The 25461-nt window shown below is 22.2% G+C and overlaps 8 protein-coding genes across 8 annotated transcripts; 5 read left to right on the top strand and 3 right to left on the bottom strand. All coding sequences in view use genetic code 6, as the record gives it.

Moving 5' to 3' along the window:
• Positions 1-616: 616 nt before the first annotated feature.
• TTHERM_000592751 (transmembrane protein, putative) lies at positions 617-1372 on the top strand (the record flags this gene model as incomplete). Its single annotated transcript, XM_012796414.1, has 1 exon — positions 617-1372. One exon carries the CDS (start codon positions 617-619, stop codon positions 1370-1372), a length of 756 nt encoding a protein of 251 aa, XP_012651868.1.
• A 1105-nt stretch (positions 1373-2477) lies between these two features.
• On the top strand, positions 2478-4498 carry TTHERM_00592770 (hypothetical protein; the record flags this gene model as incomplete). Its single annotated transcript, XM_001011636.2, has 2 exons — positions 2478-4281; positions 4335-4498. 2 exons carry the CDS (start codon positions 2478-2480, stop codon positions 4496-4498), a joined length of 1968 nt encoding a protein of 655 aa, XP_001011636.2.
• Positions 4499-5251: 753 nt separating this feature from the next.
• TTHERM_000592779 (kinase domain protein) lies at positions 5252-7742 on the top strand (the record flags this gene model as incomplete). Its single annotated transcript, XM_012796415.1, has 11 exons — positions 5252-5290; positions 5348-5397; positions 5456-5548; positions 5856-5945; positions 6004-6093; positions 6377-6466; positions 6588-6677; positions 6745-6834; positions 6932-7021; positions 7427-7516; positions 7652-7742. 11 exons carry the CDS (start codon positions 5252-5254, stop codon positions 7740-7742), a joined length of 903 nt encoding a protein of 300 aa, XP_012651869.1.
• Positions 7743-7907: 165 nt separating this feature from the next.
• On the bottom strand, positions 7908-12750 carry TTHERM_00592780 (transmembrane protein, putative; the record flags this gene model as incomplete). Its single annotated transcript, XM_001011637.2, has 6 exons — positions 7908-7926; positions 8302-8866; positions 8939-9996; positions 10532-11292; positions 11419-11816; positions 12357-12750. 6 exons carry the CDS (start codon positions 12748-12750, stop codon positions 7908-7910), a joined length of 3195 nt encoding a protein of 1064 aa, XP_001011637.2.
• Positions 12751-16474: 3724 nt separating this feature from the next.
• Positions 16475-19521, top strand: TTHERM_00592790 (hypothetical protein; the record flags this gene model as incomplete). The annotated part of the gene is made up of 2 exons (XM_001011638.2): positions 16475-18181; positions 18331-19521. The coding sequence occupies 2 exons, from the start codon at positions 16475-16477 to the stop codon at positions 19519-19521; spliced, it is 2898 nt and encodes a 965-aa protein (XP_001011638.2).
• Positions 19522-20403: 882 nt separating this feature from the next.
• Positions 20404-22164, bottom strand: TTHERM_00592800 (importin subunit alpha; the record flags this gene model as incomplete). The annotated part of the gene is made up of 2 exons (XM_001011639.3): positions 20404-21716; positions 21819-22164. The coding sequence occupies 2 exons, from the start codon at positions 22162-22164 to the stop codon at positions 20404-20406; spliced, it is 1659 nt and encodes a 552-aa protein (XP_001011639.1).
• A 620-nt stretch (positions 22165-22784) lies between these two features.
• Positions 22785-23663, bottom strand: TTHERM_00592810 (hypothetical protein; the record flags this gene model as incomplete). Its single annotated transcript, XM_001011640.3, has 1 exon — positions 22785-23663. One exon carries the CDS (start codon positions 23661-23663, stop codon positions 22785-22787), a length of 879 nt encoding a protein of 292 aa, XP_001011640.1.
• Positions 23664-24016: 353 nt separating this feature from the next.
• On the top strand, positions 24017-24607 carry TTHERM_00592820 (hypothetical protein; the record flags this gene model as incomplete). The annotated part of the gene is made up of 2 exons (XM_001011641.2): positions 24017-24317; positions 24384-24607. 2 exons carry the CDS (start codon positions 24017-24019, stop codon positions 24605-24607), a joined length of 525 nt encoding a protein of 174 aa, XP_001011641.2.
• Positions 24608-25461: the final 854 nt, after the last annotated feature.

The following is a 25461-nucleotide window of genomic DNA, read 5'->3' on the forward strand; positions in this document are numbered from 1 at the left end:
TATTTATTATCGGTTTTTTTATATTTGATTTCATATGAATGATTAATTCTAAAATCAATCAGCTTATTGGTGGGTAAATTTGCTATATTTATTTGCTATGCTAACTATATTTAATTATTTTCTAGTTAATATTTGGTCTTAAGGGGAATTCATCGATATTAGCTGTGATAATATCTCCAGTTTAGAGGTCTCTAAACTAAAATGACCCTTTCATGCTGCCGGTAAAACCTTTTTATGGACAACAACTTTGATAAACAAAGTCTTCGCATCCTTAAAATACTTCTGGGTACATACCAATAACTCCAGGGCCTGAAACTATTTCTTCTTTATCAGGAACGGCATCACATTTGATTACCCAATTTCTAGTTGTCAATTTATATCTTTTGTTTGGTGCTACTCCATTATCAGAAATTCTTATTGTGTATGTGTAGAAAAAGCCATCTAGTGAGTTACTTTAATCAAATGGAACGAAATAAGCTGTAGCCCTTATTCTAATTCCTAAAGTAGTAGTGTCAGAGCCTGGGTGATATAATGTATCTACTAAATCGAGACATTAAAAATCTGGATCATAGTTGGCGTATTGCACATTTTCTAAGAAAGACTAAATAGATTGATCATGAATGCATAGATACATATCTCCATTTTGCTCAACGGATAGAAAACTATAAATGCACTCTCTTCCATGTTGAAGGAAATTTTCGCAATCTATATAAAGTCTCTTAGTGCTTTACTAATTATATTAAACTTTAACAAAAGGAAGTGCTTTCATATTTTAGAGGAATCCGCATGGAGGTTGAGAGAAAGGTGTAAAATTAAAAGCAATAATTGTGTTGTAATAAGAAATTTTTCCAAAAAGAAAAATGTTTTTCAATATTTATTATTAATCAGACTCAGATATTTCATCTTGACCATTCAATACTCTATAAAGTAGTAGGATATCACGTGGGAGACAAGGATAGTCTAATTTAAAAGTAGAAATTATATTTTTTACTTTTTTTTGATCAGAAACGAATGGTTTTTCAAGTTATAAGTCTTTAAAATAATCTATATTTGTATCTTCATTTTACTTTTTTAATAACAGATTAATGATTCTTTTGAAGCTGGTCACTTTTTGCATATTCAGCTCAAAATATTGCTTGTAAGTAATATCAGCAGGCTTTTTATCATAAACGATATTATCATTTTCAAAATAACTAGAATGGCAGATTATCTTATAAGTATAATCATTCTACAGCATAGAGTACAAGCTTTTACAAGAGCAGAGTAGATTAAATTATTATTTAAGATTTAAAAAGCTTAATATTGCAAAAATGCAACTTTAGTCTAACTTTTGAAAGGTTTGGTTTTACATTATTCTAAATAAAATTCTTGAATTATAAAGTTATTACTTCTAAATTTCTTTTGCTTGCTTGCTTGCTTCTTTCTTTGATTGATTTTTTAATTAAATATCTTATCTGATCTTATCTTATTTATAAATATTTTTATTACTATTAGAAAAAAGAACGTACTTTTACTAAGAATCTTCCTTAAATAGAAATAAATTAATTAATAAATTTAGAGTGAATGAAAATATCATTCATTTTGTAATATTAAATATAAATATATAGTAGATATTATAATTATATAAAATGTATAGTATCCTAAAATAAAGCATTTTTGAAGGCTGCACACTGAAAATTTAGATATTAAGGTTTATATTTTATTTTTTTTTTTAGTTATTATTCGCTTATATTATTGTATAAAAATAAGGTATTAAAACTGCTTCATATTTCATATGATCTACTAGCCAATAAAATATGATACACTGGTATTTATCTTGCTTTTTACATCGTTTATTTATATTGTTAGAAACTAAAGTACTTAATAATTATGATATAAAAATAAATATTATAATTATTTTATTGATTAGCAACAATATTAATTTTATTAATTATTTAATAATTTATAAACAAAAAAACCAAAAATTAAATACAAACAATTGCTTCTACTTAGCCATTCCTTTATTTTTATTTTGTATATAATATTTATTTTCTTAAAATAACAAAATTTTTTTATTTATTTTGATTAAAATTAATTTAATAAATAAGTAGAATAAACTAATAAATAAAGAAAATAGAAAATAATATATAAAGATAGATAGATAGAAAAGTATATAATAAGAAACTGAAATTGTTTTAAACATGATGATTTTAAATAAATTAGATTTATTTTCGCAACCTTTCCTCTTTCTATAAGGTAGAAATTCTTTTAAAAAAGGAACTATTTTAGGGGTTATAATTTCATTACTCATTTTGTCAATTATAATTATATATTTCGTATACTTGACTTTGCAATATTTTGAAAATAAGATTGACCCAATATTTAGATCATAAAGCTTTATTACTAATGATTTAATACAAATTTCACTTCAAGAAAATTTAATTGCATTTAGATTTGATTATGAAATAAATTTAAGCATAGACTAGTATTAAAATTAGATGAATCTTACATATATTGTACCTTTAGCAACAATGTCATTTAAAAATTAATAAAGTTTTAGTTTGACTCATATCAATATCATAAAATGTTCGATGCCAGAATTAACAGGATATTACTGCTTGGATTATACAGAACTTGAGAACAAATACTTAGAATTGAGTAGCAATCAAAATATTTTTTCTTCTATATCAATTTATATTTATTCTTGCTAAGTTATAGATAATATAAAAAGTTTTGTTCCAAATAACTGTGCAAATTAAACTGATATAAATAACCTTATTGATGGAAATACAGCTTAACTTAATTTAAAGATATATACTTAATAATACAATATTACTAGCAAATAATATTAAGTTGGCTTTAAAAATGAGTTTATGTATACATAATCAAATTAATATTTTTTGCACACTGTCAAAGCACAAAATTAAATTACAAAAGTAAAGGATGGCTTTATTATTCAATCAGAATAGTATAACTCTAGCCCAATAAATTATGAAATTTAGAGTTAAGTTTTCTCAAACTCAAATGATAGTCCTTACTTGTAAGTAAACTTGCAGATTGATGAAGCTGTTTTCTAGGTTTTGATTTAGTTTGCTACATTTCCAGAAATACTAGCTCTTGTTAACAGTGCTTTTAACTTACTTATTATGTTTGGATTTTTTTGCAAAAGATTTTCATAGAAAGCAATATTAAAAGATCTAATTCAAATATTCAGGTAGAATATGCACCAAAGCTGTTGCAAAGAATTTCTAAATTAAAGTTAAATTCTTTAACAAAATGGCTCTGAAATCAGTAAATAAGCAAATCTTGAAAAAGAAGAAGAAATCTTAGAAGATAAAAATTCTTTTACCATTAATGTTCCTAATTTTATGGTAAAATCAAAAGAAAATATAGAAGTCAATTAAACAAAAATATAAAGCCAAAATATTACAGTTGATATTTTTTCAAATTTTCAAGATGAAATTCTGGAAACAAATGAAGAAAATTAATAAATTAATTAAAAACAAAAAGAATAACAAGCTTTTAAGTTTAAGGGATATTAGTAAAACTAGAATATTCAACTAGGAAACATTTTTTAAGACAAATTATCTAGCAATATAACAACAAACAAATCCTTCAACTTAAATTAATTTAGACGGTCTCCAATAATTAAATAAAATTAAGATGAATCTAATATTTCTAAATTTAAACATTAAGATAATTTAAATAATGAATAATGTAAATAATTTTTTAATCAATAATAAAAAGAAAAATTTTAAAACTATAGAGAATCCTGCTAATAAGAGTATAAATTTAATAACACTTAATAAAATTTTTAGTTATTACAAAATGACTGTGCAATTACTAGGCTATACTCTAAAAAATCAAGCAATTCTAATATTATTTCTCCTAAGTCAAATGAGAGATAGGTTACTAAAAATTAAGCTGATTTTATATTTTAATCTCAAGATCCAAATATTGATATTTATGAATGCCAATGCTAAAAGGTACCATCTCTTTAAGAAGAAAATAAGAAATTTAGCTTTGGAAATTTAATAAATCGATTTATTCTTAAAACGCTTAATTGTAAATAACAAAAAGGCAAAAACAACACGTGTCTAACAGATTTGGGAAACCATGAAAAAGAATTTTTATATAAATATGCTGTAAAATATATGGATATCTAATAATTATTTAAAGATATCATATTTCTAAAAAAATCTATTATGATTTTGTTAACAAAAGAATAATTAGCAGCTATTAAGTTAGTAGGATATTCTTCAAATTATATTGAGCAAATACCTGTAAAAAATTAACAAAAAGGTACATTTTTAACATTATTTTATTTAAATTTAAATATTTTTCTTAAAATTAAGAAAAAAAATCTAATTACTTTGAGAAGCAGCTAGATATTTTAAATTCAATAGACTTGTAATCCAAATATTTGTAAAAATTTATTAAAAAATACAGCTTAAACAAGAGTTTAGATATTGTAGATTAAAGAATTTTATCTTCAATAAACTTCTTCTAAAAACCTTGAAATTATTTTGCTTTGAATAGAAAGTAAAAATATTATTACTAAATTTTAACTGTTAATTTAAAATAAGCTATCAAATAAGCAAACAAATTTATTGTATTAAAAGATTAAAGTATTTTATATTCGACAAACTACTTCTCAAAACCTTGAAATTATTTTGCTTTGAATAGAAAGAAAAAATATTATTGCTAAATTTTAGCTGTTGTTATAAAATTAGCTAGCTATCAAATAAACTAACAAATTTATTTTATTAAAAAAAGAAGTTAATAATTTATATGATAATTTTTTTAAGCTTTAATGCTGTAAAAATTTGAAATTTTATTAAGTCTTAATATTATTTATTTATTTATCATACTTTTTTTGCTAAGTTATTCAAAACTTTTGTTAAATTTTTTAAATTAATTTCAGTTATCAATTAACTTTAAATATAAAGGAAATAAATGAAAAATTTAGAATAAAATAATTTTATTCTTTTAATCAAATAATTTTTAAAATTATAAATTAAATAAAAGAAGATATATTTTATTTTTTCTTTAAAATAAATATTTATTTTGAGGTAGATTGCAAAATTTTTTAATTTACAGTTTTTAAAAATACAAAAATTTAAAAAAGAAGTTTTCGAAAGGAAAAACTTCCTCAATCAACAAACTAAACAATATTTAAATTTTTAAGGAAAAAAGAAAAAACAGTATCAAAGGTTATTAATAAAATATAAAAATTTATTAAGCTGATTTTTAAGATTAAAATAAACAAAAAATGCTTGAAAATACAAATATTTTCGAAAGTTTAAATGATGTATGATATAAAATAAAAAAATTTATGAGATAGAATAACATTTTTTTAAATCAAAAGTTTATTACATCAAGCGCTCCGAAGAATCAACATATTTAGTTAAATTTAAAGTAATAAATTAATAATTTTTACACTAAAAAATGTTTAATTTATTGTGTTATTCTAAAGCAAATAAAATATAAGCAACAAAAATCTACTAGAACTAGCAAATATTCTTCCTTTCTAATTTAAAGATCTTAAAACCTTTGAAATCTATTTATAGTAAAATTTACCATTATTATTCAAAAATAAATATTGATTATTTAAAATAGAAACAAACTCTTGTTTTTATTAAATTAATAAATTAAATCAATAAAATTATACATAATACTTGATTGATAACGCATTAAAATTATTTATAAAAAATAGCTAAAATAAAATAATATAAACTTTAGCTAAAATCTTAGATAATAATATTCCCAAATTTTATGTTATAAATATATCATACATCATACATACATACATTCATTTATTCATACTTTTTAAATGTGAAAAATATTTAAATTAATAATTTAATTTCTAAATTAAGATAATGTGAAATTAGTGAATAAGCAATTTTTATAATATGTTATGGCTTATCTTAATGTACTTCTCTTTAATCTCTATTGATAGATCTATAGTAAATACATAATTAATTTCTTTTCTGTAAGTTTAAATTTATTTTTATAACAACTTAGATTCAATAATGTTGGAGCAAAAAGTATTTCTGATTTGGGTTCTGGATTATCTAACTTTAAAAATCTCATTATTTTTAAGCTTTTTCTTAAGTAAGAGCTTTTAAATTCATTATAACATTAAAAACATAATTATAATATAATATTTATTTAGTTATTTAGTTAATTAACTAAAGTTATAATTAATATCATTTAAAAAATACAGAAGACCAACCCACTTGATTAAAATTAAAAAAATTTTTATATTTGGGAGGGAGGGAGGGAGGGAGGGAGGGGGGATGATATTTTTAGAAAAAACTTTTTAGGAATTGCGAATTTGAAATATAAAATTTTAGTGTGATTATAAAGTAAAGTAGATGTTTATTTGAATAAATAGTAAAAGTAATATTTGCGACGAAGGTATTTCTGCTTTAGCAAACGGATTATAGAAATGCATAAATCTAACATATTTAGAACTATATTTACAGTAAATCTTAACTTTTTATTTACTGACTGATTTATATTTTTTTACTAACTTTGATTGATTGATTGCTGATAGTTAAAATTAATTTACTTATTCTATTATGTTTTAAAATTAATGTAAAAAGAGAAAATAATATATAAAACCAAGGATTATCTAATTTAGGAATTCAGTTAGCAAGATGTGCAAATCTAGAAAATTTGATTATTAATTTAAAGTAATAAAACAATAGCTTCTTAAAACTATATATTTTGAAATTTTTAATTCTCATATTTAATATTTAGGAATAATTAAGTTGGATCTTAAGGATTAAATGCATTTGGTACTGGGATATCATTTTGTAAAAAGCTTTCTAGTTTATATATTTGTTTGAGGTATTTATTTAAACTAATCTTAATTGATAAAAAATTTAGCTTTCAATTCAATAAAGATAAAAATAATATTCATTAAAATATTTCAAATTTATTAAAGCTAGAATAAATTATGTAGTAAAGGTATTTCTAGCTTTGGCATTTCTTTAGCAGAGTGTTCAAATCTCAAGATACTAAACTTGCAGATACAGTAATATTCTATAATTTAGTTTTAAATAAATTATATAAATTAATTAAATTATTTATTTTACTTTATTTATTAATTTTCATATTAAATTCAGACAAGCCAAATAAATAAAAAAAACTAATTTAGGTATAATTTTAGGAAAAATATCTATTTTTATTGATTTTTATATTCTTACTTTATTACCTCTTTAAAAAATGTAGTTTATTCTAATTTTCATTTAATATTTTGAATAAAATTCCACCTATATTTAAATGATTCGCTTCGTAAATCTGCTAAATAATTTTATTAAATTTTATCAGCTTTTAAGAATTATTAATTTAGTTGTTTTATAATTGAATTTCATAGTATATTAATTAATGATTATATTTTTAAAATAAAATAATTAATTTTATTTTTTGGTTTAATTAGGGAAAACTAAATAAATCACTAAGGACTGTATAAGTTTGCTACTGAATTATCTAACAATAAAAGTTTAGTTTAATTAACATTGTTAATTGAGTAATATTATTTATTCTTAAAAATTATTTTAAAATATTGTTTCAATAAAAAATAATTAATTATGACAAATATATACGAATGAATACATACATATATTATTGAAAATTATTTAATTACTATTATTTTAATTTAAAGTGAAACAAATATTTAGACAATTCTTAGAAATAAACTACTTAAAAAACTAAATATGCTAGTTATTCTAAATATTAATTAACTTTAATAATGAACTATTAAGAAATTATTTAAATCTGAAATAAATATTATTTATCTGTTAGAAATAAATTTAAATGTAAATATTCTAAATTGTATTTTTATATTATTTATTGCATAATAAATTTTCTTGATTTCAAATATTTTTGAAAGTTTCAGTAGATAGATAGATATAACACATTCATAAATAATATTATCTTCTATTTTTAATTAATTTTAATTTTAATCTAAAATTTTTTATTAGTTTAATAATCGCTTAAAGAGTAAAAAATATTTTGACGTTTCTTTAATACTTTATAAAGTATATTTTATGCAAATTTTTATTAAAATTAATACTTACTATATGGATATACACATATACTTACGTGTAAATAGATACGAAATATCAACTTTTTTGATTTAAAAAGGACATTACGTAAGTATTTTATTTTAAATATTTATATGGAAATATATTTAATAATTATTTTGTTTAGAAGATTTGTTTATTTATGCTTTTAAAGTAAAAATACCAACTTGTTGTGAATATTATTCCGATAATGCAGATTTGAACTGTCACTAAAATTATGCTAATTTACTCGTAGTAATCGTAAAGCAAAATATTTTATTCTTAAAAGAAGTTTAATAAATACTCTAAATATTTTGATACTTCTAATTTTAATTAAAACTACTTGTAAGCTGGAATATTTTTATGATAATTATTATAAAACTTTTAAAATGTAGCTACATCTGGACTAAACGCAAAAGTAGTGTAATCCATGTATACGTTGAAGAAAAACATTAAACCATTAAGAAGACCTGATTTTAGAGAACCTTTACCCGAAGTAGTACATTCGTTATATATAAAGTTACCATTTTGATACTAAGTATATTCTTAAATAGTATCGCAAGCATTTTATGTAAACACATTCACTAAGTAATCCTCAAATATTTATTTATTATACAAATTTGTAGAGCTAACTTTTTCTAAGTTATTTTTTATCAAATTAGGCAAATCTTTAATTTATGGTGTTAATTATTATAGTATATCTTGATAATATGGGATAGGTCTTGCTTATTCAAAAGGTACAAGGTATGCCATAGCAAGACTATGTCTTGCTCTTAAAGAATTTTGGACTATAAAATAAGTAACACAAACGGCATCTATTTTTTATTTAATTATTAAATTGTTTAATAAATATATTATTATAATAAATTAAATTAAATTAAATTTACTGTTAAAGTTATATATGACTCTAGAATTGTCGATAAACTGCCTCACAATGACATAATTTAAAATAGGATAAATTATTACTAAGCAAAATGTTACTGTTAGTCCTATTAACAGTTTCTTTATCGAGTATTGCAATGTAGATGTTTAGCTGATATTTAATTTTTTTTCTTCGACAGAGTGTTTTTATAACATTTAATTGTGAGAAAATTTAAAATCAAATTTAGAAAAATTAGCTTTTTAATCAAATGTGTAAAGTTCAAATTAATTCTTGATTTGTGTGAGGATTTCTCTTAGTTATTCTCTATCAAATGTTGCAAAAAGCTTTAAAATTTATTACTCCTTTTTTTTGGAGTAGATAAAACTAGGAATTTTGCTTATCAAAAACGTCAGCATTATTAAAGTAATTATGTAAAGCTGGAGGAGACTTTAGTTTTATATTTAAGTGAGTTAATTTTCATATGAATCATTCATTTCAGAAAAAATTATTTAAACTTGTTAGTTTATCGCTTGGAAATTCATCTCGTTTTATTTTTTCATCATTCCAGTAGGGTCATTGTTAGAAGCGAAGTAGTATAAATTTGAAAGCTATATGAGAATTGAGTATAAAATGGATAGATTTACTTATTGCGAAACATTAGGGCTTGAATATATGTATTGATCAATATACTTATTTTAAATGATATTGAAGACTTATATTTTACTATCAGTATTGTTATAAAGTAATTAAACCTATTCTTTACTAAGTTTAATTCTTGGTTGGAGTGAATTTAGTATATAATTTACAAAAGTCTAATTCTAAGAAGGAGGCGTGGACATTAAATTATATCTGTTCAAGAGAAATACATTGCGCTCAGAAATTGAATAGCTTATTTCAATGTTAGTAGTATAGATCCAGTTAATATATTTGAAATTTTCTCTTTGAGAGATTAAGCTTGTAAGAAAAATAAAAAATCCTTGCAAAGTCAAAGCAATAGTTACTAAAATAGAAGCTATTCCCAAAATATTAATTACTGTAAGGTACCACATCTGTTTTTTTTTGTGCATATTCTCAAATATTTCCCTAAATAAATAAATTAATTAATTAAAAATATTCAATTTATTTTTATTCAATAAAAAGCTAATATAAATTGTATCAAAACTGAAAAATTAATAATACCATTTAGGTATGCAAAAAAAATATTTCAGAAATTGTATTTAAAAGTTAATTAAATTCGATCTATATCAATTACAGCAATCATATAATATTACTGAATAGGACAGTTATTCATGAATAAAATGCCTCTATTACAAATATTTTGTTTGGGAGTTGCTTATTAAAAGAAATATACTATGTAAAGTATATTTTATCGTAAATAAATTATTCTCAAATATTTTTTTACATAGCTAAAATTGAAAATGAATTACATATCATTCTTATTCGATTATTTTTACAAAAAGAAGATAAAGTCTAAATTAGATAATTATTTTATCTTATCTCTTTTTCTGTAAAAAATTATTTCGAAAATGATTGATAAAAATTAAATAAAATTATTTTTATTTTCTAAAAATCAATCTTTAAAAATTAAAATTATTTATTTATTTATTAATAAATTTACTTGCTTTTAGAACTCTTTGATGAAGAAGATAATTGCTAAATGTCTATGTTTTATAGTTGCTTATTTTCTTCTTACTCCTCCAGCCACTTTTTGTTTTGATATTTTTGATCATTTGTTTATATTCCATTTTCTATAACCTGTTATGAAGAAATGGTAGTTTAAATTAGCTTACGATTACTTGAACGTGGTGTAAAGCAATCAATTACCAATTTAGAAGATTGTTAATTAAAATTATTAGAGATAATATTTTTACTTGAATTAACTTTTTATAGATTTAATTTTACTAGTTATTCCTTGATAATACTTGATTAAAATACTTGTTAATCTTATAAGGTTACTTGTTTATTATAGCTTTGTTGGAATGTATCAAATGATTCCTACTAAATTATTAATTAAGTTTTGCTTCTAGAAGTACTCAAGCGTAATAAGTCTTGGTCGTATCTTTGAGAGTTACTTAATAAAAGAATCTGATTACTACTACTACTATTCTATTTTAACTTTATATTTTCATTGTTTAGACTGAGTTCTTTATTATTTAATTATAATTGTGATTCTAAGTTTGTTGGCGTACTAAGTTAGATATTAGTAGAAGATTTTTTCTCATTGTATAGACTTAAATGATTCTGAATTTAAATTTGGCTTACATTTTAATTAGAAAAGTCATCGTCTTGTTAGATTTAAATAATAGATTTTATGCTATTACGATAATCTTCTTCGAAATCTGTGTTTAACTGCAGATTTATATTACACAGTTCTTAAATCTATTATTAATATATTGATAACAAACCTATTTTTTCATTTAAATACTTTTATTGCATTATTTTCTCAATGATCAAGTATGTGCATGTTTGAAATTAATTATTTTTGGTTTAGAAACAAAATGATACTGTTGCGCTAAATATTTCCGCGTATTTTAGATTATTTAAGAAATTGGGGTCACTCAAATGATATTTTTATTATTAGATTTAATTTGGTTTAACGAAAACTGTTTAGAATTTTTGTTCTTTTGAGTTTTAGGCCTATTTGATTAGATGGTGAATAATAGGTATTAAAGTCTCTGTTTTGATTGAATTAATTTTAGAAATTTTGTGGTTTTCTTTTAAAAATTTTTTATAAAAGAACTTATTTGCCATTTAAATAATATTTGGATTTTCACTATCAAGTGCTAAATAAATAGAATCTTCTTTAATAGGATTTGCCCATATTGATAGACCAAAATCTTAATCAAGAATTTAGCTTTGAATTTTTAATTAAAATGGCACACAATATCCTGTTTAATGTTTAGCTAAAAATAACGGAACACTTTAAATATTGTTATTAATAATTGGCGAGAGCAGTTTGTTTTTAAAACTCAATGATAATTATTGTTCTGATTAGTTATTTTAAGGGAAGAGTTGAAAAAAAGACTTGCCTTAAATTTATTATTTATTTAAGAAACCAAGTTTTTTGAAAAAAGAACTATTTACATTTTTAACAATTCCGAATGACTAGTCTAATAATGAAACATACACAAGGCAGCTTGACTTATAGTAATACTCCTTATATTATAACTGCTAAGTATAACTTCTATTTTATCTTTAATAAAAATCTAGCAAATTATTCTTATGAAGCAAATAGAAATCAAAATTTATACAAATATTTTTAAGTGTTTCGCTATTATGATTGCATTTTAATTGTTACTATATTTTTGATTCTAATGTGTTTCGTTTATCCATATAGTATAAAAGCATTTCTCGCAATTAATTAATTTCAATAAACTTCATCATCATTATTTAAATTATTGTTTTGTATAGAATCAAGCATTCACAATAGAGGAATTAAATACTTGCTATTTCTTCTTCTAATTGCAGTAAATCATATAACTTAAATTAGTGTTTGTTTTTTTCTAAACTGTTCTAAAATTTAATTTATTAGCTTACATCGTTCTTCATTATATTTAGAAGCTTTTGTTAATCTTTGATACCTAATATTAGTTTAGGATTTGTTTTCGCGTTAGTGATTTTAAGATATGAAGCATAAGGGTTTTTATTAATGGTTGCAATAAAAGTTAAATATGAAAAATCTATTTCGTCAAGACAGTCTTTAGCATTTTTGCTTCTTATTGCCTCTTAGTACATCCCAGCAATTATGTTAGCTGCTTCAAGAAAAATTGAATCATCTTAATTTTGTTATTCATCTAATTAAGTGTCTTAACCACCCAAAATTTTTGAAGTAATCATCTATTTGATATACTAATTTTTTTTTAAAAAAAATATGTAAGGCTTATCGGATAAGATTTAATTGTGGGGATTTTGGTAAAATTGAAAGTGAAAATTAATTAATTAACTTATTTAAATTTACCATGTTTTTATTAAAGTCAGAATAGCTTAAAAAAGAAGCTTATTGAGCAAATACCATCTCAGAATTCTTAAATTGCTAGGTAATGTTTATTTTTTCTCTCATGCTTTCTACCAGCTGTCTACAAAATATATCAAGTTTTTTATTACTATTTCCTAAAGCGTATTAAAAGAAATTCGTGCTAATTAATTAAGTCTATCCCTCAGTGCTATCTAAGTTTAAAAAGGTATACCAATCCATAAAAAATACATTTCCAAGTTTATAGCTAAAAGTGAGCATAATAATTAAAAGTAGGTAGAAAAAATTCATTTTATTCTCATTCCATCTGTAGAAAATCAAGCAAAAAGTTAAACTGATCCTGAAAAAAATAGAGATAATTGACCATCTGCAGATGTCTTTGTTTGCGTATACATGAGTTCTTAAAATAATAAATAATTTAATAGCATTTATTATAAATGATATCAGTGATAGAGGGTAGATTCCAAAAAAGCAACTCGCTATACAAATAATGGTATCTAAGTAAAAAGATAATAAATTTAAAGGGGAATCACTCTTTTACAGTATATCATCATTTTAAAAAGAGTAGTCATAATCTACAGAAATAATCAATGATCCTATTTTTATGTAAAAATAACTTACTAATCAAGAATTATAATTAATGATGAATGATTTGATACCTATAAAAATAGTCAATAAAATGTTAATGAAGGTCAAATAGTATTTATAGTAGACTGTAGAGATGTATATAGATGGAATCATCACCAAATACTCATAATATTGAAACAGATGAGAAAGCATTGAAAAAGATCCATTTTTTATTTTCTTACTGAAAATGAAACAAAGAAAAATAAAAATGAATATAAAGCAGTTTAATGAGAATGAAATATAGATTGACCACTTGAAATAAATCTAGATATTTGGAGTATTTACTCTAGATTTTAGGAATAAAAGCCATTTTAAAACTTCAGAAAGCGATTTATCATCCTAAGTTAAACTGGAATAAGTAGTATCATCTACTTGTAGCTGGATAAGCATTAGTTAATAGATAAAATAGCAAAACAAAGAAAAACTAGCATTCCTTCTGGCTTATTTAACAATCTGGTAAATGGTGTTAATGTAAAAGTGTTTTAGATGCTCTAAGAGCGATATTTTAGTACTTTAATTCATAATTTCTTTTTCTTTCAAATTATTCAAATTAATTCAATAATATTTTAATTATAAAAATAAGTGAGAAAAGCTTAAATGTTTTAATTGTTCTATGATGATAATTTGTAATTAATCCATAATATTTTAAAGTAACTTTTACCTAATAATATTAAATCAATCAATACTTAGTAATGTAATCTAATGTTTTAGGACCAATTAATTAATTGTAATTGATTATTTATTACCTAAAAATAATTAATTAATAAATTCAGCGCTTTCATACCATAATTTAGAACTAACCAATACAGCGCGTATACAATTTTGATCAAATAAGCAGATTTATGCTCAAAATAATTCAAATCACTAAAATTAATTACATTACTAAAATATAATTTTTTTAAAGACCTATTTAATTATTTTTTCTAAAGTTGTATGTAATATGTCATTCATAGCCAATCAAAAAGTAAATGAACAATCCTTTTTTCTTTTGATATTTTCAATAGAAAATCTTTATTCTTCTCTCCTCATTCTCTTTATTAATGATAATAATTTTAAGAATTTATAAAAACAGTCACTTTGCTTAATATCAATCATTTTTAAATATTAGCTTTGTAGCTTGAAAACAATATGCTTTACTCTTTTAGAGTTATTAACATTACACAGGTTATCATTAAATAATATTTTTCAAATTATTTGCTTAATCAGCGGAGTAAATTTAAAAATATTTAATTTATATTTTACTGTCGAGAGAACAAATTAACTTAAAAGTCTTCATTAACTTTAAAAATATTTTCTTAAAATGTAATCTAAAACCAATTTTATGTATGAATTCTTTAATTCAGATGAAAATATCTTCATTCAAAATATCCCCCCAAATTCATCAAATAATAGGATAAAGTTAAATTTAATTAGTTTAACTTTCATTAAAAAAGTGTCTAATTTATTTCTTTATTTCGAAGAATTACCTTAATTTATTAAATATACTACGCTATGAACGCAATATTCTTAATAAATACCAAAAGGAAATGCAAAATAGTTCATTAAAGAAAGATCATATAAATGTTTTAATTTGTTTAAACAATATGCGATTATGTGTAGATATGCTAAATTTATCCTAAAAATTTTGATGCTTATTAATTTTGATTAATTTACTGAGGTTATGATCTAAAATTATATTTAATAAAGAATAGTTGAACTCATAAATTAATAAATTAAATTTACTAGCACTTATCATACGATATAGATCCATATAGCATTTTTTTGATTCACTATTACTTTTCTTAGTTTAGGTCAAACAAACGTAAAAGAATATATTTAATTAAGGTATCATTCATTTTTATATTTATGTGCTTATTCAGCTAAAACTTTATAATCATACATGCATAAATTTAATTATACCATAAATACAAATAATTAAATATAATTGGAGCATTCTTTAATTTATAAGACATGAGTTAATAAATATGCAATACTCATTGATAAATGCAGAAACAAAGAGACAATAATTTGCTCTTAAAATAGGCAAAACCTCAAATTTCATTTTTGCTTTTTGCTTTTGATTTTTAGTAAGAGGAGATAATTATAATTAATTGATAAAAATTTTTAAAAAGGCTGAGGCTATTTGACAAAGAAGAAAAAGGAAAAATTAAAGAAGAAGCAATACAAAAGGTTTAGTTGTTTTCTCGAATTTTATTTGTGCTTCTATTTGATAAAGATTGAGCATATATATAATAAATATAAGGTTTTTATAGATTGGAATTAAAAAGCTCCCCAAAAAAGAATTTATAAATAAATTGATAATTAAACGTCTTCTTGTTTTAATATTAAAATGTAATCTAACTAACTTAATTAAACCATTTAAATATTTTTTTATTTAAGCTGAGTAAAATTATTAATAATGTTTGCTAAAATAGTTTGGTAATAATAATTTAAGTAATAATGCTCACTTACTATTTATTAAATTCAAAATTTCTTTTTAAAAAAGATAAAAAAATAAGCTTTATTTCTATTTTATTTAAATTTATTAGATACAATTTTAAATTAATAAATATGGCTTTGTGCTAGTTTTGATCATTTTGAAAACTTAAATGAATATAACAGATATTATTTAATTTTAAAAATGAAAGGCCAAAAAATGAATGAATGTTCACTAGAAAATAAATAATTAAGTCAATATAGAATTTTTTAGTTTTAGCTTGTTTTGATTATTTAAAATAGATTATTTAATAATAATTTATTTTATATCTTATTTATTAATCATAAACAACAATTATTCATATTATTTTTTGAATTTTACTAATTTATATTTTATTGGATTCATGTTGCAATTATTTTAATCAGATAAAGATTTTAGTTATCTTACATAATTTACTTTAGTTTTAATTAAATCTACTTACTTAATTATTTAGTTAGTTAGTTAGTGAGTTTTGAATAGTAGTTAGAAGTAATTACTAAATTAAAATGGAATAAAGTCAGGTTCTAAGTTAGGTTAACCTTCTTTATACAGGTAAAAATAAGCAAAATTCTTTGAGACACTTTCGTTAACAAGCAGCTACTAAATAAAGAGAACTGAAGAAATAAATAATTGAAGAGATTCAACAAAAACATGGAAGTCCATTGAAATCTAATTAATCTGTTTTACAAACTTAAAATCAAACACAAAATGAAAATTTCATCAGTAAATATTAAGAACAAACACAGCCAAGCTATGATCTAGTAATGTAAAATAATATGCAATACAAGGAGACATAAGTTACTGAAAAGATTTTGAAAATAATTGAAAATAATAAAAAGCTCCTCAATTTGAAGGCGTTAAAGCTGAAAGCTGCTGGAATCTACTTTGGGGATGTTTCTAAAAACTGCTAACTTTCTAAATACAACACTAAAGCTAAAAATTTAGCAAAATTTAAAAAATTCAAAGTGCACAAGTTGGAAGAAATATAATTTTTACCATCTGAATAGTCTGAGTTGTATGATTAAGTAAATGGAAACAAGCCTCAAAAGTTTTTTGAGTTGTAAAAAAAGGAAGAAAAGATGATGAGTGAAATAAAAAGTTAAAAAGATGTGATAGAATTTCAAAATTATTAGCTTGATATAATCAGAATAAAGAATAACAATGACTTGCGAGAAATAAAAAATGTCATAGGTCAAAACAATTTATTTTTTTTAGAGAGCAAATTACTCTTTATTAATACCTAGTAGCTTTTGAGTCAGCTGCAAGATTAAGAAAGTACAACCAAATTTAATAAACAAATACAAGAAAATATTTAAAATTTAATCTAACGACTAAATCAATAGACAAGTGCACTAGAAAATACATTAATTGAAAATGAAATCGCATTAAAAACAATTGGATTAAACAATATTGCTGAAATTTAAAATCACTTTCCAAATGGCATGTAAGATTCCAACTTGAATTAAGCTGACATAATGTATGAAGGATCTTAACTGTTCGAGGAACATTAACAGTAAATTTTATAAAAAGTAAGAAGCATTGAAAAACTAAAATATTCTGAAATATTGAATAAGAAAGCAATCGATTAACTCAAAATTAAAAGTGATGAATATGAGTTTCATCTTAAAAACTTAGTAGAAAGCAGAGAAAGTCCTGAAAGTTTGAAAATTAACTTGAAGAAAATCATCGAAATGCATAAGGCAATAAAGTAATTGACAGAGGAAAATGAAGCATTAAATAAGAAGAATGATTTGCTCATTAAATCAGTAAACTAGCATAAATCGGATAGTAAATCTCTTACTGAAATATTAAACTTTAAGGTCAATTAATTATATTAGAAACTTAGTGATGAAAAGCTAGATTAGTTACCAGTTATTAAGGTTTTAGCATAAAAAGATGACTCGATAAAAGAACTAAATAAATAAAAAGATATTTTAGATGATATAATAGAGTAAAACAAAAAAGAACATGAAAGCAAATAGATTAATCTCTTGATGTAGCTAGAATAGCATTAAAATACAATTTAAAATTTAGAAAAATAACTTGTAGAAATCTAACCTCAAAATAAAATAAATACTACAAAAGTTGATATTAACGCACCTAATTATGCAATAAAAGAGCTTTCTAATATAGTTCTTTCAAAATAAACAAGCTCTAAATAAGAATAAGTTCTAGCGAATTAGTATTAGAAAGTGAACACCACTTAAACGCAAGTAAAACAACTTATTAGAATTTCATATAAAATAATTAAATTTTTGATTTGTATTTTATAAATTATTTTTTTTTTCACTTAAATTGTTTCATAAATGAGTAAGTAATTCGAATATTAGTTAATGTAATTTCATATAAAATTATAAAAAAGAAACTCAGAAATGAAGAAAAGGAAAAGCAACTTAACGAATTAATTAAAGAAAAGGAATAAAAGATACAAGAATTGAGTGAAAAAGCAGAGTAATACTTGAACATAGCATTTTACCTGAATGATTTATTATTGGAAATCAATGATCTAGATGATTATAGGCTTATTAGGTAAAAATTAGATAATAATAGGGAAAACATAGTTAAATATTATGGGGTTACTTCTGTTGATTTCAATCAATCGCCTGATCTTACTGCTAAGAGAAGAGGAAAGTTTGATTTGCTTGGTAAAAATTTTGCCAAAAGCATTGATGCAAATACGTCTCCTTTTTTTGAAGAATAATTTTCAAGGATTTCTTAGGATTCTGCTTTTATTTAAAATATCAAGGATCTGAAAAAAAGAAGTGAAAGTAATTTATTAAATGATTTGCACGTTCTTGAAAATATGGGTGTTTAATCAATGTCTGAATATATGCATACAAGACTTAGCAAAATAATGAGAGAAAACTATGAACTCAAAGAATAAAATTAAAAATAAAAATAAACAATTGACTCTTTAATGATAGGCAGAAAGAGCGGCAATGGTGCTTCTGACTTTGAAAATGACTAAATGAGCTAAAAAATATAATAAGAAAATATTTAATTTTATGATACATAGCCAAGGATGGATGATATTCCAGATAACTATCTGTACGCCTTATATATGCAATCAATTACAATTGAAGAAATGCTTAAACAAGCTGAAGAGGTTTAAATGATTACAAACGAAATAGAAAAGAATCAAGAAGAACAATAAAAACTCTTAAAATAATCTCTAGAATTCCAAAAAGAAGCCTCAAAGTAGATTTCTGAAAACAATAACTAAAATGATGAAAATTAATATGAAACTATAAGTGAGTTGTCACACTTGCAGCCTCAGCAATACTTTTAAATACAATAACAGCAACCCTATATAAATGAGATAACAACTTCCCTCAGTATAAATCACACAACCTCTACTATAACCCATTATAAAAACCTATAAGACAACAGCATAATATAAGAATAATCAAATGAAGATGATGAACAAAATGAAAATTAAGTAAATAGTAATGGTTCAAATAATATACTTTTATCTTAAAATTAGCAATAATAACACATAAATTATTCTACATATAACCAATAGTATAAAAATAATTATTTATATAACTCTTGATATTTCAAGATTATTAGTTGGTCAATATAAACACTAATTTATATATTTCCATCTAAAACAAACAATCGAAATTTATATTATTTTAGCAATTATTTAATATTTTGATTTTACTTTCTTAATTGAAAATTACTTTAAACTTAATTCTAAATTCAAAATTAAATTAATTATTAGAATTAAAAATGTGCATCAATTATTTAATTTAATTCATAAATTTTTATAAAATAATAAAAATATCAAAATATGAAAATGATAAGTTTAGGTTAGGTCATTCATATTTTTAGATATTAATTTTATGTTATTTTGATTAATAAATTTTTGATTAATCTTTTTAACTTTGCTCAAATAATTCTTACTTCTAAAAATAATTAATATTTTTTAAATCAATAGGTAATTTAAAATTTTATTAAAAACATCAAGCAAAACGATACTTTTATTTTGAATTGAAATGATAGTTTAAACAAATTAAATCGTAATTATAGATGATTTTATTCAATTAAGATAAATATTTATCAATAAATAAATTATTTACTTTTTAGATAAGTTTAATTTATTAATTAATTATAATTCAATTTTAATAAGAATAGATTCAAAATTAATTAGAATAGAGATATAAAAAAATGAACAATTAATTATCCACTATTTATTGTTTTAATATATCTTTTTTTTTAAATATATAAGGAATTTTATTACAAAAAGAATGATTTTTAATAAATAAATTTTAGATTTAGAATTTTATTTAAATATTTTAAAATTAATTTGGTAAATGCATTAATTAATAAATAAATAGATAGATCGATTGATTGATTGATAAATAATTTGATTTATGTTTCATTATTAGTTTGCTTATAGAAGAATATACAAAAAAATTAATTAATTCTTATTTCATGGACCTGGTGCAGCACCAGCCTATGCCTACATATACTATTATTATTCGTCTGTATATTAATATTCGAGCTAATCTAAATTTGGAGGAGCTGCTGGACCTGCAGCTGCTCCCAAAAAGTCTTTATCATTACTTTAAATGCTTTCATACTCTTAATTACCTTTTGCATTTGCTCCTTGTGCTTTTTGCTTATTCAAATTATTTTATATTTCATCATTTTATTGCTCTTCTTCTTCGTCAATATCTTCGCAATCTTCAAACTCTTCATCCATGTCTTCTTCGTCATCTTCTTCATTGTCAATAGTTTCGTAAGAGCTTTCAGTTTATCTTTATTGTTATTCGTCTATTTTCAAGTTCTCAAGTTAGCTATTTATTGCATCTACAGGAGGATTTATTTTTTCATAATTTCTCAAGAGTTTATAAACAGCTTTTAACTTATCAGCCATATTTGAATAAATAGTTTCTGTAGCAATACTCTTAAGATATTGGAGCTTTCCGTTTAAAACGGGGTAAACTTTCTTATTCTTATTAACATATTTCAAGAGTAGCTGAAGCCCTTCTAAAATAACCATTTTCATTTTAGAATCTCCTTCTTCAAATTGTTCAAAGAACACTTATAAGATGCCATTTTTTAAGAAAAAAGAACAGGCTGCAGAGTGACCTAAACCATTTGACATGACATAAAGCATTTCTTTTCTAATATCTAGCTATTAACCCACATTATTTATTAAATTCTGATAGAAATTTGGTTGCTCTAAAACCTTTTAAACCTAGGTAGAAGTTCCAGCCATAATATTTGAAACAGTCCAAAGAGATTCTTTTCTGTATGCTTTTTTATCATGAACAAATAGCTGTATCAACGGTTGGAGAATATTCTATTAAAGGAGAATATCAACATAATTATCTCTAGAAGTTGCCACATTACCTATAATTCTGACTGCAGGTGTTAGTGTTGAGGTTGAATTAAAATTCAAGAAGTGTTAACATATATTTTATAAAATTCCATAATTTATTAAATCATCAATTGCTAGCTCTGTTTCACTGAGATAATTTATTCCCCATAGAGAATCAGCAACAATCTCTGGATCATTTTTGTATTTCTCTAAAGCTTTACCCAAATAAAATACACAAGGACGCACTATTTCGTATTTTGGCTAAGGCTTTCCTCTACAAAAATTAGAAATAACCCAAACAATAGTTCTTTAGTTGACTATTTTAATGTCTTTTCTTTCTAATTATTTGAGAACAATTGTCACAGCATCTTATTTGAGCACTTAATCTCTGCTGCTGCTACTATCTCCAGCAATATTTCCTAAAATAATAAATAATTAATACCAAAAATTAATAATAAATTCATACAAAAAAAAAATAATTTATAAATATCTATCTTGATTAAATCTATTTTGTTCATTACCTAAACCCCAAAGAGCTTGAGCCATAATATCTTCGCTTTCATGTTAGACGTACTTTAAGAAAGTAGCGATACCGCCAATATTTATAACATATTATGTCTAACTGCTACTGCCTGAACACACATTAGTGAGAATCCAAAGTGATTCCAAGATAATTTCATTGCTTGTGGTGTTGTCCATTATAGCTATTAGCTAAGTGCAAACATTTGACTATATTATCTCTTAAAGAGGAGGACTGACTTCCTTTGAAGTCATTTTCCTCAATTCTATAATTGTCTCTAAAGGAGATCCTTCCTAAGTTAATTTTTCCTTGCATAAGTTAACTTATCCTAATATTTGAGTATCCATTTTGCTATTATTATTAATTTTATGTTTTTTTAAACAAATAAAAATTTTTTAATTAAATTTTGTTTGTCTGTCTGTCTACGCTCTATATGTATATAATCAATGGATTTAACAATCTACAAACGAATCAACTATTATATTTTATTAGCCAAAATTTAAAATATATCAAAAATCCCAAACTTTTTATTAAAATATCACTAAATTTTTAACAAAGAATATGAGTTGGCACATTTAATCATTCATAAATTTTCACTAATACACTCTTCTTGAAGCTTAACAAAATCTATTCAATTCCAATTTTTCAGATTCTTAGCGCCTAAATTTACTACCAATATTATTCTTTGAATGAATGAATTATAATAATATATTTTTATTTTAAACATAATTTAATTATTTAAAGTATGAAAATGATTAAGCTAATTTCTTAAACTTAAATTTAATTAAAAATGATTAAATTGATTTTTTAAAATATAAATAATTAATAATTAATTTAGATCAAATAAATTAATTGATATAACAGTGTTTATAGGAAATATTGTTTATAATATAATTGCTATGCGATTTTAGTTGATTGATACAAATAATAAATAAATAAATAATTTAACCATGCATAGCCTGCATGTTCAAAGATTCTTAAACTAGTTTTTTATGTATTTAAGGTCAATATCATCATTTTGATTAAGGATTCTTTCAAAAAGAAGGATGGACTAAATTTCCATCTCTCTTATAAAATGAGAGTAGTTAAGGTCATCTTCACAATAATAAACTAATAATTCAAAGAAACAATTAAAGTTTCTATTTTATGCATCGATTTAATCGATAAGCAAGAACTCTTTCAATTTATCGTCGATAATCTTGTAAATGTTCTCAAATTGCTTATAAAAATCTTCGTTTTCAACTATTTTAGTATTAGTTTTAAGATATTCTTTAACTTTTTACACTATTAAGTAGAATTTAAAACAATAAATTTCTTTGAAGATTTCTTTCGCAGTTTACTTATCAATATTTGTCAATAGATAATTGCTTGGTGATAAAACAGTTTTAATACCTTAAAGATTTTATTTAAACTCATTTTCTATCAAGTCATCTATTTTAACTATCTCTTCGTCTTTTTTATAAGCGTAATACTCTAGACTATCGCTGAAGTCTTCATAAGAAACACCATATTCGTATTAACAAATATTCTTCACTATTATTTTGTAATCATTTTATGTAAATTTTTCAAAAAACTGTTGACGAGCGGTTTATTTAAACTATTCAGTTTTTCCTTCCATTTATCTGTTAACACTTTAAGCCAATCTATGATAATATTTCATTTTATATCTTATTGAATTCAATATATTTAACATTCTTTATCTATCAATTAATTCGTCTAATTATTCCTAATTAGCCTCATCTTCTTTTATTTGATTTTTTTAAGTATTTTTATAGAACAAGTATCCTCCTAAGCTCATCCCTATAGCAGCAAGTATGGCAAAACCTTCATTTTTAAAAATACTCATATTCTTTCAAGAATAAGTAATAAATGTAGAAATTAAGATAATTTAATAGAATGATTTAAAATTATATTTAGATTCAAACAAATAAACAAATAAATTTATTAATTAATTAATTAATTAGTTTGCTAATAATTTTGTATATTTTGTTAATGTATCTTGCTTGTGCAAATTCTTTGTTGTTTGTGCTTAAGCCAATTATTTCAAAAATTTTTATTGTAGAGAACTGCTTCAGATTTAATAAGCCATCATTAATTAAATAATATTTACAAAGCTATTTTTCTATTTCTATTAAAATAATTAATAATTAACATAATTAAAAAAAGTGCTTAATAAGTAGAAGAAGATTTGCAAATAAAATGGAAAAAATGGAAAAAATAATAAGCTTTTTGTAAAGCGAAATAGTTCTAACAACTCAAAAATCCTTGCTTAGCAACTAGAATTAAAATTTGGTTAGCAGCTTAGTATAGCTTTTGTCTAAATATGAGACAAAATTCAAATAAATCAAGAAATAAAATAGGATTCAATAAAAATGTTAAATTAAGTCAAAAAGAATTAAAAAATAAGAATTAAATAGCTAAATATTATTCAATAAAAGTTTAAACTAATCAAAAAATAATTCTAAATTAAACGCTTAGAATCTAAGAGCTCTAAGCAGATGTAAATTCATTTTTCATTACTTGCAAATATCAATAGATTAATCATTTTTTATATATTTAAAAATAGAGAGCTCTGAAGCAGATTTTGGCATTCCTTTTCCTAGCCAAAACAACGAAAATAATTATAATATATTTAAATAAGAAGAAGAAGATTTCAATAATTTATCATAATAAAAAGATGAACAATTAACTGAATACGGTTAACATGATGAAACGATGGATAATGATGTAAATAAAGATATTACTATAAATGACCATTAAAAATATAAAATAGAATTTATTGAATTATGAGATAATAATATTTTATAAAATTCTTAAAGACTATCAAAATTAGTTTGAGCTTAAAATATTATTTATTCAATTTTACTTTGTAAAGAAATCACTAAATAAATTAAAATAAATATTTTATATAATTAACAAAAATTACAAATAAAAACTAGTTTAAAATATTTCTATTAGATAAATTATTCATATATATTTCTATGTATTATGTATGTTTATTTTTCAATTTTTCAAACAACAATGTTTTTTTACAAAATAATTTTGCTTTGAATAAATTACTTAAATCTATATGCTATATAGTTTAACCCAGTGAGAGGAAACATAAAAAATATTAATTGAACAACTTTATCAATAAAGAGAATAATTTTTTTTAAAATAGTGCACACAGGACAGGTGTGATGTAGTTCACTTTTTCTTATATATATAATAAATGAAATTAAACTATTCAAGGAAAAAGATAAACAAGATAGTCAAGCAGGGTAAAAATAAACTCCCTTAGTGAACTTGAAAGCATCTAACCATAAACTAAAGCTAGAGAAGGGATGAATATTTTTGATCTGCCCTCCAGATGATTTAAATGATTGAAATAAATAATTATTTTAGACTTAAAATGACTAATTTTTGGAATATAATCTTTTGCTTTTTCCAAATCTAAAAATTAATTTACAAATTTTTTTATTTTAAAAGTGAAATAAAAATATCAATAAGAAAATAATAATAATTTTAATACTAATAAATGATATTTGTCTGTCTAGCCTTATTATTAATTAAAAGGATTAGATTAGATATATTACATTAAAAATAAAATGGATTTTACTAAGGAATTATAAATATATTAAATTACTTTTTTTATTTATTTTTAT

Source organism: Tetrahymena thermophila (assembly GCF_000189635.1).
Source record: "Tetrahymena thermophila SB210 genomic scaffold scf_8254731, whole genome shotgun sequence".
Taxonomy (NCBI): Eukaryota; Ciliophora; class Oligohymenophorea; order Hymenostomatida; family Tetrahymenidae; genus Tetrahymena; species Tetrahymena thermophila.